General features: G+C 32.7%; 1 protein-coding gene across 5 annotated transcripts in view; it reads right to left on the bottom strand.

Annotated features, from left to right (window-relative positions):
* Tfec (transcription factor EC) overlaps positions 1–21,339 on the bottom strand; it is a 142,254-nt gene that overhangs the window by 40,485 nt on the left and 80,430 nt on the right. For 4 of the 5 annotated variants that reach the window (XR_012444927.1, XR_012444930.1, XM_074064582.1 and 1 more), the window contains exons 2-3: positions 5,904–6,155; positions 1,539–1,625 (exon numbers count right to left, since the gene is read on the bottom strand). Coding sequence is in view for 3 of the 5 variants with exons in the window: in XM_074064582.1 (XP_073920683.1) it covers positions 1,539–1,625; positions 5,904–6,155 (339 nt within the window). In the remaining 2 variants the exon portion in view is untranslated. The remainder of the gene's footprint in view (positions 1–1,538; positions 1,626–5,903; positions 6,156–21,339) is intronic. The other variant, XM_074064596.1, reaches the window with a different exon arrangement.

The raw sequence follows: 21,339 nt of genomic DNA, 5'->3' as shown, positions 1-21,339 counted from the left end.
TATTAGTGACTTGTTCTACTTTGAGTCTTCTATGCTAGAAGAAAGGAATGAAGAGATAACTTCTTTCATTCAATAGTCTGCTTAGGAACTGGTAGAGAAAAAAGGGTGTTTCTTAAGGCTCTAAATTTAAAACATTCCTCTTAACATAGTCCAGTCAACTGATTTACTAATGTAGTCTATTTCAAGTCTACAAAATCCAATCTTTCTTTTAAATAAAATCTTTGAAGTAACAATTCAGGCTCGAGGTGCAGCACAAGCAGTAGAGAGCCTGTTTTGCAAGAGTGAAGCCCTGAGTTCAAACTGTAGCACCACCAAAGAACAAACAAAGTTACAATTCATTAACATATTTCATATTATTTTTTCTTATGTTTTCTAAAAGGTCTTACCCATAAACAAACAACAGTAACTTTCAAAAACTATGTGAAAAGAGCTTATACACAATTCATAAATAAAATTTTCTCTTATTAATAAATGAACAATGAGGATGTCAGCTACTCTGGAGGTAGGGATAGAGGATTTCTGTTCAAGGTCAGCCCATGTAAAAAGTTTTCAAGGCAGCATCTTCACTGATAAACTGGATGTGGAGATGCATATCTGTCATACAAGTTACATGGGAGGCGTAAATAGGATGATTATAGTCCAGGCCTGTCCCAGCAAAAATCTGAGACCCTATCTGAAAAATAATTAAGAAGCAAAGGACTTGTGCTGTGTTTCAAGTGGTAGAGAACCTGTGTAGCAAGCGCAAAGCTCTGAGTTCAAATTCCAGTATAACCAAAATATAAATAAATGAATAATGAGAAGGCAGCAAACAGAAGATAAGATGCTATCTTTTTATTGAATGTTATTCCAAGAATTTGTACTAATTTCAACACTGAAGTCTTCTACATACTTTAAAATAGGGTGAGGACTGTTCTACTGTTCTTTTAAGTTCATGGCTAAACTCTAGTATTGACTCAGATATAAATTTATATATTTTATTTTTATAATATTTTTCTTTGCTTTACAAAGGTGTAGAATCTCCAAATCTCATACATATCAGCATGGAAAAATCATCAAAACTGAGTTATGACCTCATAAAGGTGTTTGATTAACAAACAGTGCTCTAAATAGAAAATCTGAAGACTAAATCACTCCTAGAAAACATGATAGAAGATTAGGTACATAATTAGACACAGGAATATAGAGATTAGATGGATAGGTAGATAAGTTGGTAGGTACGTAGATAGGTAGAAAGACAGATGGATACATAGACACATAGGTAGATAACATAGGTAGATAAATAGGTGATAAATAAAAGACAGAAGATAGATAGACATTGTCAGAGAGGCAGAAGTAGATATTAAAGATATATAGAGAACAGTAAAAGTCCTATAATCCCTTCCTCAATAACATTGTATGATTTTTTTATCAGCAACAAGAAGTATTTCTTAATATGCAGAAGAAAACGTCATTTGTTAATCAAGTGAAATTTCCTTTATATCAGCAGAGACTTGAATCATTTCAGTCTCATTGAGTTCTTTGGGCCTGGAAACACTTACTGTTCTTTGCATTAGCAGAAGAGAGTCTGTTCCTTCCTCTTTAAAACTTGATTCCATACCGATTATATCCTCAATAACGTCCGCCATCTAGCAAAATATAATGTATTTAAAATATTGTAAATGACAAAAGTGGAGCTTCAGCCGGAAATCACAAAGAGGAATTTTAATAATCTCTAAAAGTGTTTTGACTATTTAAATTAATTTTTTAGCTATGTCTATCAAAGCCCAGAATATTTTATCACTAAAAGTGAGGTCATCCTGGCCCTGAACTGTTGCTTTTCCTTGCATTTTCTTCCAGGGGCTTCCAGGTGACAGATGGGCAAAGCACCATAGGCTGCTCCCTTAGAAATTAGCACTCACACAAAGTTTTTCTTTGAGTATTTTTGAGGCAAAGCCCAGAAACCTAACATTTATAGAGATGACCTCTTATAATCATTTTTTCTTTTAAGATATTTTGATTGCCTCTTACATGTAAATATCCAAATATCAGTGGTCAAATTTTAGGTGACCAGTCCACATGGATGTGAACTATATGGAAACATACTATCTCACCTTCTCTAATAGCCAATAATAATAGCAATAAAAATAATAACCACAGACACCTTAACAGTAACAACACCAAACACCTACTACATGAGATGTGCCAGGCAGTGTTTTAAGTGCTTTGCATTCATCACGTCATTTAATCTTCACAACCATCCATGAGGTGGGTGCCATTACTGTCTCTATTACATAGATGAGCAAACAGAGAAAAAGAAGTTCCATAACATGTCCCAGATTACATACCTACTGAATGGTAGAGGCAGAATTGAACTCTTGGAGCTTTGGCTCAGTAGTCCTGACTTCTACCAACCCTCTCTCCTCTTTCCAATTCCTTTCCAAAATAAACTTCCTTCTCTCTATAAAGAAGGTTTAAGCTGAGGAAGATTTAAAAAGCTTATTTTTTTAAAAGGTTGTGCTTATTTCTCTTTCTCTCTCTCCTTTTCCATTCCCCTTTCTTTCTCTCTCTCTCCACTGTAACTTTGGCTCTCTTCCCTCCCATTATATTCTCCTTAGTGAAAAATTCAAAATATTACATAAACTCAAAGAAACTGCAAATTCTGAATTTATATAACTGTAGTAGTGTGGATTTTCTATGGCATTTGCAGAAATAACCAGGAGTAAACTCTGAGAGATATGAAAAAATATCTTATGATTCCATTAATGTTGTCTTCTAAGCAAGATTATTGGCCAACGTAATTCATTCAACATAATATCATCCCAAAGATGATATGCCAATAAAGCAGAATACTATTCATATATTAATTTAACAAATTTTAATTAAAAATATTTATTGTGTGGTCTTGCAAAACCTGCAGTTATAAGAGCCAACAGTATAAAGTTTCTGCCTTCATGGAGTTCAAAATGTACTGAGGAAACAGACAACAAACAGCAGAACCCATGGGTACAAAGGGCTGCCTGAGCTCATCATTCAGTGACTTACATATTCACCAAAAATATGCACTGATTATTATTGGGCAGAGATTTGTCTTAAGACCTGGGCATGCAGATATGAATAAGGTATGCTATTTTCATCAGTTAATAAGACCCAGCATAAAAAAATCAATATTCAAAATGTACGATGTGCTGTGAAAATGACGAAAGTGTAATTGTCATGGACATAATCTAAGTGTTACTATGAAAATCCAGAAAATAGGGACCAAATTCAGTCATTGAATCACTAAGGAAAGTAAAGAAATCCAAAATCAGTGTTCAGCGTGAGTTTGCATTATTCAGACAATGGAAATCAAGTGAGAAAGTGATAAAACAGACAAACAAACAAAAGATATAAGAAGGAGAACCAAGCCATTCAGGGAATCACTACTGAACCCGTGTGGCTAACGTCCATTAAGTGTGGGAGCTGAAGGACAAGTCCAAGCCAGTTGCAAGGGTTAGGTGAAAAGGATACTACACTGTGAGTACAAATTTAAATTTATCCTAGAAAGGTGCAGGCATCGCATGCTTCTTTTGATTTTATATGTCTCTATCTCAGAGACCTTTAATATCCAAGTTATTCCTGAATTCAATCACCAGATGTTGAAGCTAAGGATACTCTCACAGACATATCCTGTGGCACTTTTGATTTCCAAGGTCTTCTTTGAATTAGTGAAATGTTCCCTGATATCACAGGAAGATAAGGCTTAGGCTTAGGACACAAAAACACCAAGAACAAAAAAGTTCCACTTTCTCCTGAGCTCTCACGACATCCTTGTGTTTGAAACTTAAAATGCAAGAACTAAAACAACTCTTCAGCTGGGTGTGGTGGCACAAACTTGTAATCCCAGCACTGGAGAGATCGAAGTAAAAGGATCTTACATTTGAGGTCAACCTGAGTAACACAGTGAGACCTTAATACACACAAAAATAAGTTGGAAAAAAAACTTTTTAGTAGGAATGTAGGTGAGAGTGGTGAAGGACTGAGAACACATGGGTCACACATGGTGATTCTATACTATACTGTCTGTATTCAAAGTCTGCACATGTTCTGTGCTAGGAGACACAAACTCCTTTCACAAACCAAAGGATACTAGGATATTGGAAAGAAAAAAAAACAGAAAATAAGTGAATGATGGCAGGATGTGATAATGTGTACCTAGGGATAAGTCAAGTTCAAAGAGTCCACACACTGATTAAAGCTATTATAGACAAAATGCAATTGCAATTAGATTGACTTTATAATAGCTGGGAGACACTTTTGTATACATAGTTTGAAGTACAATGACTAGAAAATCAGAAAATTTTGTCTGCAGCCTTGTTCACATTGCCCTTAGGCAACTACACCCCTTGGGACTTTCAATCCATCCCAACCTTGCAATTCTTCTTGACTGCAACCACAAGAAAGAATGCTAAGGACACACAAATTTCCTGTCTATGTACAAACTTATTATAAAAGCAAAGGTAAGATGTGTGCCTAAGGAATAAAAAGCATACTGAGAAAAACCTAGAAGACTCACATATGCTTTTTTATCCATATAAATTTTTAGAAAACATACTTCGTAAGATTTGTTATAAGATCATTTTCTGGGTTTTGTCTGAAGTTGACTGGTATATTCATGTCCTTTGAGATTTGTTTTTCCTTTAAGTCAATCTTCCACACAAGAAAATGAACTTTGGAAGAGGTGGTTGTAAGATAAATCATATTGGGTGTCGTTCTAATATTTGCTGTACAGATGATTTTCATCCTACATATATTTTATGCTCTTCACTGAGTGAATAGAGAAGCTGGTTCTATATTCCATTTTTTGAAAGTTCTTTATATATCCACTATTGAAAAGTTTAAGTAAATATACACACAGAGATTTTTATTCTCAGTTTTGGATTTCAGAGAGTTCTATTGTGTGATTGTTTTATTTTTCATTGAACAACCTATCACATCATAAAATTCTATCATTTGTATTCAAATAACAGGATTCTGAGTGCTACAAATGTAATATCTGAAATGTTTAGTGATTCTCAAAATCATAGGAATTTAGATTGGGAGATTAAACCTGGAATATCAGAGGAATACAGCCCATCTAACAATTCAGATAGAAAAAAGTAGAGAAATAAAGCTTTTCTATCATAAGATATTAAAAAACCTTTCTCCCAAAGTCTAATAGTTTCCCAGTACTAATTGTTATTCAGGTTTTTGAAGGTTCATTTAAAACAAACTCCATAAAACTAAACTTTCTTATTTATTTTTATATCAGCAGCACCATTAAATACCTGTTATTTAGTAAGTGGTAGGCAGAATTTGTTGAAAATAAAAATTATGCATTTAAAGTGCCAGGGCGATAGTGCTTGCCTAGCATGTGCAAGGCCTTAGGTTCAATCTCCAAAACTGCGAAAACAAATTAATGCATTGAAAATCAAAAGTAAAAAAAAATTAAATATAATTCTGTGAAATGTTAAGTGCAATAAGATTTCTAGTCTTATTCTAATGGACATTTTATAGTACAAATTAACTGCTATTTAAATAATTTTTGCCTGTTTCTTTGTGGTAATTTAAGATGATATAACTATTGATAAATTTTTCAACTAATGTTAGTCAGATAACCTTTACAATTAGAGTTAACATTTAACTCATAAACATTAATGTTAGTGTTCATTTTGATTTCCATTGATACCTAATTGAAGTATCAAACGAATTGTCATAATTTATTATGCATAATAATTAATATGTATATAATTAGTGATAACAGATTAATTAATTAAAAGCACATTCCTTTTGTTAAATTAATTTGCATTTAGAATGTTCACTGTGATATTGTTAACTTCAACAATTTCGTTAACAATGCTTTTGTCAATAACTAATGATATAGTTTTCATAACCACCATTAGACATACATGCCATTCCACACTGCCATCTTCTTTCCCCAGAGTTAGAAACTTGGTGACAGGGTGTCCTGTGAGGCCAGCATCACTGTCTGGATTTGTGTGTCCATGCTGAGCCAGAAGCACACAGCTTGGTGCTGGTGGGTGTGACCGTTTGAGAGTTTGGTTGATGATCGAATGGTCAAGGGTCATGAAGGGTTTTACTTGTTCTCTCTGGGCCTTCTGTAACTGAGGCTTTGTAGGACTTTCCAATTGTGCTGGGACCTATACAATCAAAACCAAACAAATACAATGTGAAGAATCATTGAGTAAATAAAATTCTTCTTCCAGCAATTGAATTATAGCAATAAACGCATTCTCATCTGGTTCCTCTCACACTATCGTCTAAGTTTCTGTCTTCAGTTACATATAATTTTAATGGATTCTAGTGTGTAAGAAGTTAAAGTTACTAAAATATCCTCAATTGTTCACCAGGTGTTTAAGATGAATAGCTCTAACAATTAGGAACAAATATACAAGCAGCAAAACAATTTCTGAGGGTCTTAAAAAATTGACACAAGAAAAATGTAACTGATTCTTTTAACTTTTATATAACACATATTCCTTGTGTTCCTTTATATTACACATAAAAATTCTATGGAATGTAATGAGCATTTTTATTAACAAAATTCTTAAAATTACAAGGGAACAGAAACTAGAAATGTATATGCTAAATATCAAGCACGATAGTTTACAAGTGGTAAAAATCTAGGTAATTTTTTTTCCCACTTTTCTATATTTTCCAAAGTTTCTACACTGAGTCTACTTTCATTTTGTAAAAATCTTATTTTTAAACCTTTCTATATTCTAACTTGTAATAACAAATAAATTGAGTCATTATTATGAATTGACCAAATCATTCAGAACAAAAAATCTAACCGTTGTCGTGACCAACTGTCCCACTTTTTAAATTCCTTTTATGAAATATCATTAATATTGGTGGTATCTTTGCTTTAGATATCATATTTAATGTTAGCCTACCACTTGTAAAAGGACAAGTTTAAGCATCTCAAGCTTTCCCTTTAAAAGCCTGTGAATACAGTAGCCTGCCAGTTGCTTTTGTATTTAGTAGACTGCTACACATGCTTCTAATACATTTTCCTCAAGTGGCCTATATATAAACCTACTTAATATTTCCCTCATGTTAAACAATAGCAAAGATTGCTGTACAGTGCTTATTTTTCTTTTTATTTCAGTTACACAAACTACTCCTTAAATCCCTTAACATGCATTAGCCCGGATAAATAGCCTTTACACAGTGGTTTGCATTTAAATTAGCTGGTTTGGGGTACAATATTGTAGTAGTTACTTTAGTTTGATTCTGTTATGCTGACATTTTTAGCATTATTTTAATTGTACTGCCATAAAATAATTTTTCAGTCATATAAAAAAGATTAAGATTGGTAATAAAGATTACACATATTACTAATTATATTGCTATGAGCTTTAAAGTTGTAAAATAACATTTCATTAAAATGCCAATAGCAATTTTTTAACTGCAGCTGTTTAGATTATCCTCCAGTTTTAAGTTAATCCCTCTTAATCTATATATATATTTACAAAATACACATTATAATGAACATTTTCAGTTTCAAAAATCTGGAAGATCTTTCACAGAGTGTAACTGAATGCTAGAGAACATTATATACTGACAAATTGAAAATATCTCTTGTCCTAAGGAAAGCTTGTTGAATCAGAATTTAACATTCATTAACTAATTCATTTTTTCTCTCTTTATCCATTAACTCTAAAATCATTTATTGCAGCACATACTCTTGCAGTTTTTTCCATATTTAACAGTGTTTATTAAATGCTATGTTATAATTAAAACTGATTTAATTCTGTTAAGACAATAAACTACTCTGTTTAAAATAAATAAAGATAGATGATAGAAAGAGATAGATGATAGATAGATGATACATACATACATAGAAAGAGAAAAAGCCTAGTACAAGTGATTTTCATTGCTATTTTAGTCTTTAATAAATTTTATTTTTACAGGAGTTTTAGTTTCATAGCAAAATTTAACAGGAAATACCATTCTCTTTTATCATTAGTTCTCACACTTCACAATCTTCTCCACTATGGACATCCTGCAACATATGGTACACTTATCACAACAGATGAACTTACAGTGTTTATCATTGTCTCCTAAAATTCAGTTTACATTAGGGTTTTTTTTGTGTTATACATCCTATAAGTAATGACATGTGTCTACTGTTGTAAGGTTTTAGTTTTGATTCATAAAATTAAAAAACTTCTAAAGTTTACACCTAAATTGTTATACATATTCTGAGAACTTTGGACATTATACAAAGAGTTTAAGAGAAACTTAGGTGATCCCAGGGTTCCAGGAGTAAAGCATAAAACCAGATTCAGGAATAGTAGGGAAGTTGAAATTATGAGACTGGGAATTTAACAAAAACTATGATCAATATAATAAGAGTACAAATGAATAAAGTAGACTACATAGAACAGATGCGTATTGTTAAAAAGAGCAATGGAAATTCCAATAAAGAACCAAAAAAGCATGCTACAGACCACTGAACCTGAAATGAAGAACATCTTTGTAGACTTACTAGTAGATGGGACACAACTAAAGAAAGGATATCAGAGTTTAAGGATTCCACAACAAGAATTTCAAAAACTGAAGCATAAAAAGAAATAAAAGATTTTAAAAAGAATATCCAAGAACTGTGGAATAGTTACAAAAGGTGTAACATATGCACATTGAAATAACAAAGGATACAAGAGAAGGAACAGAACATATTTAAAACAAATGATGGAGAATTTCTCCAAATTATTGTCAGCCAGAAAGCCATAGATCTATAAAGTTAGAGAACACAAAGGACAAACACAAATAAAGGCAAGAGAGAAAAGGAAAGGAAGAAAAAAAGGAAAAAGAAAGGAAGAAACAAACAAACTACACTTGGACGCAATATCCAAACCACGAAAAGTGAAATCCTGAAAGTCAAAAGAAAAAATTCTGAAAGAAGACAGAGGGCAAAACATTTTATCTGTAAAAGAGCAAAGACAAGAATTGTATCCCATTTTTCCTTAGAAATCATGCAAACAAGAAGAAAGTAAAATGAAATATTTAACATGTTGGGAGGAACACCAATCTAGAATCATGTACCCTGTAAAATTTTTCTCCAAAAGTGAAAGAACAATAAGGATTTTTTTTCAAGCAAACAAAACTTGAGGGAATTTGTTATTAGTAGACTTGACTTGCAAGAAGTGTATTAAAAGAATTTCTTTATATAGGAGATGGGGTCCACATTTTAAGTCTTTGCTCCTATTTCCTGCATAGGGAACAAGAAATGTTTCTTTCTCTTTTTCTCCACCCCCCCCCCCACCTTGTCTGTACTTTATTCTGTTATACTAAAATAAATCCTTGCTAAAACTTCCAAAAGACAAAAAAGATCTTTAGAAGAATAGTAAATGATATAGGTCAAAACTCAGACCTACGTAAAGAACAGAGCATCAGAAAAGGAGTAGGTGGAGGTAAAGCATTTTTCTTATTTTTAATTGACCTAACACTTAACATGTTCAAAAACAGTAGTAATAATGTCCCCACTGCAGAGGAGCTGATACAGAAACCGTAAAGTGACAGAGGTCAACATGAGAGGGGGATCAGGAACCAGTGTAAAGATCAGTTAGAGATGAATCAACTTGGGTTGTAACACATGTGTACACGAAAGCAATGCTAGGAATCTCTGTATAGTTGTCCTTAACTCAACTAGCAAAAACGCTTTGTCTTCCTTATTATGCTTATGTCTTCTCTTTAACAAAATTAGAGAAAAGGGCAGAACAGGCTCTGCCTGGAAGCCAGGAGAGCTGGGGCGGAGAGGATGGTAGTGGGGAGCAGGGGGGAGAAATGACCCAAACAATGTATGCACATGTGAATAAATGAATAATAACAAAATAGTAGTAATAAGATATTGATTATGTTTGCATATGTACAATGCATGTGCTTCATTATATATTCTTGTAATAAGTGAATGATAACCATGACATAAGCAACAAGAGGGAAGATTTAGGATTAATTTATTATGAGGCATTTTCATTTCCCATGAATTTCTATAATGTTATGTCAAAATAGACTTGGATTAGTTATAAATGTATATTGGAAATGCTATATAAGCTCGTTTTTTTAGACTAAAAGTTTTGAAGACTTTAACTGATATCCTATGAAATAAAAGGAAAATGACACCATAATAAAAGGGTCAATTAAAGCCACAAAGGACAGAAAAAGAGTAGAAGGCAAAAATTGGAACAAAAATAATGACAACAAATAAAAAATAATGACAAATATGGTAGATATTAATTCAACTATATCATTACTTTGAAAACCAATGATCTAAATGCACTAACTAAAGGACAGAGAATAAGAAATCCACTTTAAATATAAAGGCATGTATATAGTTTAAAAGTAAATGGATGAAGAAAGATAAGTATGTTGGTATATCTCTAATCCAAAACATGCAAAAATAGCTATAATAATTTCAAAGACAGCATATCTAAGGAAGGAACATTATCAGGAATAAAAAGGGACATTACTGCAGTAACTAATAAAAAAGAGAGGGAGGCAAATTACTGATAACAGAAAATGAAGCCAGTGTGGAGGTGTACAGCTGTAGAAGGAAAGAAGGAAAGATAAAAGAACTGGAGGGATGGAGGGAGGGAGGAAAAAGGAAAAGAGGGCACATCATCACTACAGAGCCTACGGGACACTAATAAGAATAAATCACAAACATAGGCACAGGTAGCCTCAAAAAATACTAGCAAGCCAAATCAAGCTATGTAAAAGTCAATTATACACCATGACCAACCAGGTACATGGGGTTGGTTTGACATTTAAAAAATAAACTAATTTAAGCAAAAAGCTAAAGAAAGAAAATCATATGGTCATATCAATAAATGCCAAAAAAGCATTTGACAAAATCCAATGCCACTAGGAAACTAAAAATAGAAGAGATCTTCTTTAACTTGGCCAACAGTAGCTGCAAAAAACTCCAAAAACAACAAAAACAACAGCAACAACAACAAAAAATAGCAACCCTGTAGAAAGCATCACACTTAATGGTGAGAAACTATAAGCTTCCTCACTAAAATTGGGAGCAAAGTAATGGCACTCCCTTCTCACTTCTCCTTTTCAACATTGTACTAAAAGTCCTGGCTAATTTGATAACACAAGAAAAGGAAAAAAATTACGTGGATTGGGAAGACATAAAAACTCTCCTGGAAATAAGTGATTATAGCATGGTTGTAAGATGTAAGATAAATATGCAAAACTCAATTTCTTTCCTATATGCCAACAATGAAAAAAAGTCAAATTAAAAGCACAATGCTATTTATACTAGCACCTCAAAAAGTAAAATAGTGAAGTATAAGTCTCCAAAAATATGTACAAGATGTGGAAAACTACAAAACTCAGATGAAAGAAATCAGTTAATAAATAGAGAGATATTTGTTCATGGACGGAGTACTCAATATTACCAAGATGTCAGTTTTTCCACCTTAATAAACAGATTCAAAGTAATCCAATCAAAATCCCAGTTAAGCTAATTTGGGAAAAAAAACAAATCAATTCTGAAGTTTATGCAGAGAGGTAGAAGAATCAGAATAGCCAAGACAATATTGAAGAAGGACAAAACTTACTATAACACAACAGTGATCAAGACAATATGGTAATGACAAAAGAAGAGAGAGAAATAACAAGGGAATAAAAAGACCATAAATAGATCCTTATAATTGTAGTAAATTATCCTTGACAAAGTAGCAAAGGTAATACAATGGAAAATATAGTCTTGAACAAATGGTGTTGAATGAGTGGACATCCTTATGCAAAAACCGTAAGTATGGATATACACCTTACATTCTTCACAAAAGTCAACTTAAAATGGATTACGAACTTACATGTAAAATATGAAAACTCCTAGAAGATGCCATAGGAAAACACCTAAATGTTCTTGGATATAGTGCCAACTTTTTAGATACAAGAACAAAAGATTTAATAAGCTGGACTTGATTAAAATATTCTGCTCTGCAAAGACAAGTCACAGACTAGGTGAAAAATATTTGCAAAAGACATATACAACAATGAACTATTATCCAAAACATTGAAAAAATTCTCAAAACTTAATAAAAATATAACTTGACTGAGAAATGGATCAAAGACCTTACCAGATATCATAACAAGGAAGTTACACATCTGGCAAATAAAGCATATAAAATGGTGCTCTCCATCAGATGTTATCATTGAAATGCAAATTAAAACAATAAGATGCTGCTATATGCCAATGAGAATGGCCAAAACCTAGAACACTGACATCATCAAATGGGGGCAAGGATATAGAGCAATAGGAATTCTGATTCATTGCTGGTAGGAAAGCAAAATGTGACAGTCATATTGGAAGATAGTTTTGGCAACGTTTTTTTCTGGCTCTTTTCAGTTTATTGCATGAAGGAGTTACCCTATTTCAAATTAAAAGTAAACTCCCAAGTGGTTAATTATAAAAGCTGTGAGGTTTTTAAATTTGTGGCAAGGGACATATCATTGTAAGAAAAATCCTTTCTTAAGTGTCATGGAGCACTTAAAACCCATGAACCTGCAGCTGATCATCTTTAGCAAGTCCAGTCTCTGCCTTATGTTCTTGCACTGGTCATCCTGTAGCTTAATTGCTTTACCATATATTCTGGATGCTCAATTACAGTACCATCACAGGCAAATTCCCTAAATGCTTTCACCAGTTTCTTTTTATCATAATCATGAGTGATCCCTTGGACAATAATCAGAGTCTTTCTGCCATTTCTTTGTTGAGTTTTGATATGGATAGAATCCTCAGTGCCAGCAGGAAGCAGGTCATCATCTTTACTTGCATCAGCAAAGACAGATAGCTGACTTGCCATAAGATTCCTTTTCCTAGGTGGAAGGCAACTGCAAAAAAAGCAGGTGGGAGACAAGAAGTGAGGGAGACTCAGAAAGGGAGTTGCTGAGTCTTAAGTGGCAACTCAGTAACCAGGACCCAGTTTTGCAGTTTTTAGCAAAACAGATTATACCCTTACCATACAATCTAGCATTTGCAACCTTATTTACCCAAATTAATTGAAAACGTATCCACAAGAAACCTGCACATGAATTTTTTTAAGATGTGTTATTCATAATGGCCAAAATCGGAAGCAATCAAGATGCTCTTCCTAGTAGGTGAATAGATAAGTCAACTATGCTACATCCAGACAATGGAACATTATTCTGCACTAAAAAGAAATGAAGAAACTTTTAAATGCATGTTACTAAGTGAAAGAAGCCCATCTAAAAAGGTTAACTACTGCCAGGTAATGGTGGCTTACACCTGTAATCCTAGCTACTCAAGAGGCAAGAGATCAGGAGGATCATGGTTTGAAGCCAGCCCAGGAAAATAGTTCCAAGACCCTATGTCAAAAAAAAAAAAAAAAAAAAAATTTCACAAAAAAGGGGCTAGTGGAGTGGTTGAAGGTATAGGCCCTGAGTTCAAACCCTAGGACCACAAAAATAAAATAAAAAGGTTAACTACTATATGGTACCAACTGTATGACATTCTTTCAAAAACTATAAAGACAATAAAAAGACCAATATTTGTCATGGGTTAAGGAATGGGAGAGATGGAGAGGTAGGACAGAGAGAATTGGATTTTCAGACAATGAAACTATATGCATGACACTGCAGTGGTGGATATAATGATATCAAACATTCTTCAAATCCATGGGGTGCACAACACCAACTGTGAACTCTTAATATAAGCTATGAACTTTGCATGAAATTGAAGTGTCAATGTAGGCTCATCAATTCTAACAAATGTATCACTCTGGTTGGGAATGTTGATTGATAATGGGGGAGACAGTGCATGTATGGGAACAGGGAGTAAGTGGGAACTCTAACTTCAGCTAAATTTTCTTGTGACTCTAAAACTGCTAAAAAGTGAAGTTTTTATCCTTAAAAAGATAATTAGATCCACTAATAAGAGAATAAGAAGCAAGGTGATTATTGAGTAAGCAAAAGTATTTAAGAAAAATTAGAATCACATGAATTCTTGCAAGTCCTGTGAGCTAAAGAGAAAAGTTGGTAAGGATGAAAAAGCCATCTCTGAGTTTGAGGAAACATAATGATTAAGGAATCAAAATTACAAGTACAAAGATAATTGATGGAGATCCATAGGAAAACAGTCTAGTTCTTGAAAAGAAGTCAGATCATTCACTGATAATAGCAGTTAAAACAGCAATAAAAGATGATTTTAAGATATGTGTCACCGAGTTTTAAATCTCAGTTTGGATCAGTCTTTGGAAGGTTGAGTCTACCAATCACCTAGATAAATGCATTGATTCCTTACTTTCCAATATTACACACTATATCCTTTTGATCTAGCTCTTACATGAGTTTTAGAGCCTACCAAATGGATTACAGAGAGAGTAGATTCTAGAAGGAAATTTAAGAGACAACGGGACAGCTGTACCAAAAAAACTTTGAAGGACACCACCAACCCCATGAGCTTCTAATCTATAAGACCATATACTTGTATCATACCTCCTTAAATATTGCTACATATCATATAAATGCTATTAATTATAATTCACATTTTAGTAGGCTTGTATTTATTTCATTTTAGCTTCTTTAAAAGTTAATTTTTTTATAGAGAAACATAAGATAAAGGTAAAAGTTTTCAACCCATTCTTTCAATATTCACCCAGCAAACATTTAATGAGATCTTGCTTTTTGTTAAAACCAGTCCCCCAGATAGGAAAGTCATTCCTTTCCAGAAAGCAGGGCTATGACCCATGAGTCACATTCCACCTAAAGACTGCTTATCTAAACTGAGGGCAATGAACCTGGGAAGAGATGAATCTGCTTCTGGGTACTGGCCTGTAGACTCTCAAAACTAAAAAATGAAGGCAAATATCACACAAGCAATTATCTCAATAACAATAAATTTTATCACCATTATTTTGACTAATCAATCAAATTAATCTAGTAAACACAGGCACCTACTTAATAAGCCTTTTTAAGAAAAGGCACAAAAATGTCTTCTGTCAGACATTTAACTAATATATCAAATACATTACTTGGTGACAATAAATAATACTTATACACCATCACTAAAATATACACACGTGCATGCGTGTATATATACACACATATCAAAAAGCAAGACAGAAAATTCTATTCACTACAATATGAAAGACCTTATTTAACTTTATTAATTTTATTCTGAGCTTGAATGTAATAAATGAAGTAAAAAAATGTGGACTTCACAAATGAATAATAGGTAACTATTAATTATGTTCTTGATATCAGAGGTATATAAGAGGAAATCTATTTTGGAGAGCTTATGAATCTACTACCTCCTAGGTACCAATTCACATGACATTTGTTAATGTTCTGCAGTAAAGATTAATAACTTATTTCTTGAAATCTTACTCTCTCATAGCAGTCTGTGGATATGATATACCCATAAATCTCATCTTGACTAAACCTAAAATTACACAGTCTAGCTTGTCTGATTAAGATATAACTACTGAACTAAAGTGGGACTTAGTTCATCAAAAGTTTTACTTAGGTTTTGAATAACTGTCAGCATATTTCAGTGAGTATTACATAATCCAAAGCTGTTTAATGGATAATAATATAAAATGATTGTAACATATTCCTTCAGTCCCAATCATTTGAATTTGGATAATTCCAGCGCTGTGTCTCTGAGGAGAGAACCACACTTAAAAGATTTTAGAAAGATATGAATATTATTAAAGTAGTTTTCCTAATTCAATAGTGTTCTAGCAGTAAAATTCATGAATTCAACAGGACTTTCATTTGGACTATAAAATCTAGTTTCCCTTATAATTCCATCTACCTCCATTTTCACATGTGTTTGCTTTGTTTATATTAGTTTCTCAATAAAATTAACATCTGATACTATTAAAAGAAATAGAACAAATATCAGTGGTGACTGTGGTTTATTTACTCTGATTTCTTTTTTAAAAGTATGAATATTTGAAATTTTTTGAGCTGCAAACATTAATCAAGAATCACATCAAAGACTAATTCATCGGTCTTCAAAACAATGCACCCATATACACACTATAGTCAACTGGCCACACCAACAATTACAAAACATTCCGTAAACTTAAGACATGATTCTTTAATTTATTTGTGACATAGCGTTCACAAATTTAGAATTTGTTAATTTTACTTTTTTTTTTTGCAATGCTGGGTATCAAACCCAGTGTCTCCTGCATGTCAGCTAGGCATGTGTTCTTCCACTGAGCAATGTCCCCACCTATCACAATTGCACAAATAATTTGTGTGCCTGCTACACATCAGTTCCTATGCTATTTTTATTCAACTATAAAAGGTTCTGTGGACATAATGATAAGAAAACAGACATACACATTCCTCAAAGAGTCCAGTCTATTAGGAGAAATCAATATTTAAACATACAATTATAATACAATGTGACAAGTTCTATGAAAGTAAACAGTTTTATAAAATCAAGCAGAAAAACCTAGATGAAACATGAATGAATCATTCTAATGAAAGTGTTTCTGATACTAATTTTACTGATTTATTCTTTCCAAAATGCATGCATGCCTATAAATGATAGGCATTTAAGTGGGTAACAATGCTCACTAAGTCAAATGTGTTCCCTTACATACCTTACAGCAGGTGGAACAGATGAATTTTAATCAAACAATATCACAAATGACTACATATTTTCAAATGTCATAAGTGATGAGAAGACATAAATATGACTATGAACATGTGGAAAAAAGATACTATCTGGGCAAAAGTGAAGGAGGACTTCCCCGAGGAAGAAATGCGGGCTGGATCTGGTGGATGAGCAGAAAACAACTAGAGGAAGGGTGAAGGAAAAAGCATATCCGTGAAGTGGATCGTCATGAGGAAGACCACAGAATAGGAAGAAGCAAGGGTGAAAAAGGCTCTGAAATGAGATAATGGGGCCAGAGCGGAGAGATTGTGGCATGGTCTGAGGTTGCAGAGAGAGGTAAACCCAGCTCATTCATTCTTCTAGGTGTTTAAATGTCTCTGATGTTCTTTATCACAAGGGAGGGAGCAGTATAAATTCAGTCAAATGAATTTTTGAAAGGTAAATGAACTTTCAACAAGAAAATTGATTAAACTAGGGTCATGTGATGAAGGCAAGGCAGTCCATACACTCAAGTAGCTGTTCTGAAAAGAAGGTTAGAAACGGATTAACAAAAAACACCAGGATGCCTGGATAAAGTAACTGGATGGATATGATGGCTCTCATCGAGAAGACTAGAGTTTGGTAGGACAGGAAAACACAAATTTCACTTTGATTGTATTGCATTTTCGATGGCTTGAACGTGTCCAGGAGATGTGAAGCAAGTAGATACATATGCGTCTGGGACTTAGAAGTAAGTTCGTAGCTTGATTATATAAATAATAAAATTTACATGATATCTGAGGTTAAGTAATGACAAATGAGATGAGCATAGAGGGACATACTTAATCAGAAGACAAGAGGGCTTAGCACTGAGCAGGGTAGACTTCTAACTTCTAATCACACATAGGGAAATCTGTTCTGATTTCAAAGAGTTCAAGGCTAGCCTGGGCAACATAGCTAGACACTGTCTCTTAAAAACACATAAGTAAATAAAAAATTAAAAGCTTTAGTCCAATTTTAATTTCTTATTATTTTATAAATTATGAGGTATCAAAAAGTAAAATTCAAATTCAGCATATGCTATCTCTTGGAGAAATAATAAAGAACTATCCTTTCCAGTTCAATAAACCAACTGAATGAATGAAAAACATGTCCTTTATTTAAAGAGAACACATTATTCAGTTCTAACAACATTTTATTTTGGTGTGTTTAAACATGTTTGCATTTAGAATAAATTGTTAAATTTAAATAATTTAATACCAATGCTTGCATGCATTTTACATTCCCTAAAATATTAACTTGCAAATTTGAAATTATTAAAAGCATCCTGTAAGTCTGAAAATACACAAGTTAGTTACTTAAAGTTAGTAAAGTGTTTTAAGCTTTCTTTTGAGATGGTTTTTCTGATTAGAGTAAAGCTTAAACATTAATATTTATTATTAAACAAACTTAAACAGTAAAAGAAGACATTTTGCTTCATAAATCAACAATTGTATTTAGATGATGGTTTATACCACACAGTTGCTTTCACGTTAAAACAAAGTTCTCATGTAATGCTAAATGTACTATTTTTCATCCTCAGTATGGTGGCATTTTGATGTCATTTCATTATGAAAAAGCGAATGTTCTTTCAAGGATATAAAGAATAAAGGAGAAACAAGATTGACTTCCTTAAAAGGTCATATTTCAAATATCTTGAGAAGTTATCAATGCATTTTTTAAAGTCTACATACTCTAAAATAGATCTAAAGCCACAAATGGGAACATCTGTAATAAAAATCCAAATGTTACTATGTTTTCCATTTCTCATATCTTTCTGTTTCAAATACACTTTATTTATCATTTTATTATATCCTAATATTTTCATTTGGTATGATATCAATATAATGTCAACCTATTCAGACCTTATAAAAGAAATTCACAGGCTACTTAGTATAGTTGAATATATAACAAAGAAATTTACACATTTTTGTAAGAATAAAAGGATCATAAAGGTTTATTCTTGAAAAAAGCCCTAAACAATTTCAAATGGTTTTATACCATCTTTGGCTGAAAAACTTCATATATCTTTTATCTACTAACTTTATGGGTTGATATATGATCATCAATTAATGAAGTCATTTCTATCATAATAAAATGTCATCATTAGAACTGCAGTATTCTAGGCTAACCATTTTCTAACAGTATGATTGGGGCATTTTAGGTAGTTAAATATTAAAATAATCTAATTGAAAATGAGACTTTGAGATTATTCATTTTGATTGACAAACTGCAGAAAATGGCTTTGTTTCATAAGTACATTTGTATCGCTTGATTTTTTTAATATATTGCTAGCATTTTTATAAAAGGGTAAAATTAATCTTTCACTTAGCTAGTAAATATGATTGTTTTTGGTTTCCTATGTTTTAAATGCACCTGTCATTAGAATACCTACATTAATCAAACTTCCCAGGAATTTAGAATAAGAAAGACCTTAAGTAACATAGTTGTCATAATCTCACCTTCCCCTTGTCATTAAAGACAATGTTCCTTTAGAATCAAAGAAACATATTTCTGCTTTAAACTTTTATGGTTATGAAAACTGCATAGCCTTTAAACATTAATTCATTGTGAAGAATCATAGGACCAAATGGACTAGTTGAAAGCCCCAGAATGCAAAACAATAGTAGTCATAGTCATAAGTTGAATCAAACTATTCAAGTGATTTAAGTAAGTACTTTTCTCCCTTTTACAAAGATGAAGAAAGTGAATCTCAAGCAGGTTATCAGGCTTGCTCATTATCAACAAGCAAACTCTCAATTTCTCATCTTTTGATTGTAAGTGGGGTACTCTTTCAACTTCAAGCTATTTGTTATTCATTCAAAGGTTAATAAAATTTAACTCCAGCCTCTATTATTGAAAAAAACAGTGTGTTCTATAAAGATACACATATGTGAGTCAACTTATCCCTCTCGCTTATAAAAAAAACTGTTAGAGTTACTTCCTCAATATTAGTAGAATTTGATTTATTCATGATTTGGGTTTTGTTTATATTGTGTTTCTCTTAATCATGTGCTACAAGTTCTGTGTTTTCCACCCAGTAGGAGACAGTACTATAATTAAAAAATTACCACTAGAAAACATTACCTCTAGAGGACTCATTTCTTTCTTTAAGGTGCTTTGTTCTACTTCAGTATCTAAATCTATGTAATAAAAGCATACTCTTTGGGGTTCTAGCCCTTTTTCTCAGGAAAATTTTAGTTTTCTCTTGTCATCTTTGCTGTCATTGTGATGTTTCATTTACTGTAAAGTTCTAACACCTTTTCACAGGAGACCAAGGGTGGGATGGGAGGGAAGGAAGGTGGAGGCATGAAATGATTTTATTTTCAGTTGGTTTATTCTAACCCAATAATATAACTTATGCTCAGTGTCTTTCTTTAAACATCTTTCTCTGGGAATAAATTTAAGAAATGAACAAATGCATATAACAATTGGAGAAAATGAAACTGATAGAAAAGTTCTCTGTAAGAGTTTTCATATCAATTGCTTTTTAGAAATAAAAAAATCAAAATGCTAGGTAATATGGTAGTTTTGGAATATATGAAAAGTATTTCATTGTCATTTCAGAGAAAAGGACTCAGGATTTCTTTTCCATACTTATTTGATGAGACAAATTAACTTTCAAAAAATAGAAAAAAGTATATTATTGAAAACTAAAAGGAGAAAACAAAACTACATCCAAAAATGTTTCATTTTTACCTCGTTTAACCTTTTCCAATTGTTTGCAGTGACTCTGCAATAGTTAAATTAATGTCTCCCTCACCAAAAATGTGTCTATCTTAATCCCCAGCAGCTGTGTATAATTTTCCATTATACACGGGATTTTGTAGGTGTGATTAAGGATCTTGAGACAGAGATATTATTCTGGATTGCCTGTATGGATCCAATAATCTCAGAGGTCCTTATAAGAGGGAGACAGGACAGTCAGAATGAGATAGAAAGAGATGTGGCAATGGAAGCAGATTTCAAAGTGATGTGGATCATTGAACCAAAGAAGCTGGAAAAGACAGGAAACTGATAACTCCCTGGTGCTTCCAGAAAAAAATAAGCTTTGCCAATACTTTACTTACAGCCCAGTATAGCTTGGTTCAGACTCTGTCCACTTGAACTGCAAAATAAAAAATTTCTGTCCTGGTCTTAAAACACAAAGTTTTTGGTATATTTGTTATAGGAGCAATAGGGAAAAATGAATATATATAAATATATAGTTATATGTGTGTGTATATACATAGACACTTTAATTCTGAGTTTTATTTCTCCTTCTTGTAACATAATGGATTTTGTTGATGACTTCTAAGAAACAGCCTGTCTAGAAATGCTGGTAACAGGGATTTCCAAATCATAGCTGAATTTACTTGAGGAAATGCTAAAAAAGATCAGTTCCCCAAATCCAATGCCTTTATTTAACCTTTCAATGTTACTAAAATGCTCTGATAGCAGAAGTTATAAAGACAAAATGCTTTCTCTCTCTTTCTCAGTTTTGAGCTCAACAAAGCATATAGGTATAAGCAAATGAAAGCAGAAAATCAGGCTAAAGGCAGTTCACAAAGAGGTAAAAGTACTACAATAAACTCTGCTCTTAAAGCCATATTAAGCCACTGAAGCTTTTAGTAGGATACTAACATAATCAATTAGCAATTCAGAAATATCCCTCAGGCAATGATAAGGAGACTGCCGTTGAAAGACCATTC

Source organism: Castor canadensis, chromosome 2, assembly GCF_047511655.1.
Source record: "Castor canadensis chromosome 2, mCasCan1.hap1v2, whole genome shotgun sequence".
Taxonomy (NCBI): domain Eukaryota; kingdom Metazoa; phylum Chordata; class Mammalia; order Rodentia; family Castoridae; genus Castor; species Castor canadensis.
This window is presented reverse-complemented; position numbering and strand designations above follow the sequence as displayed.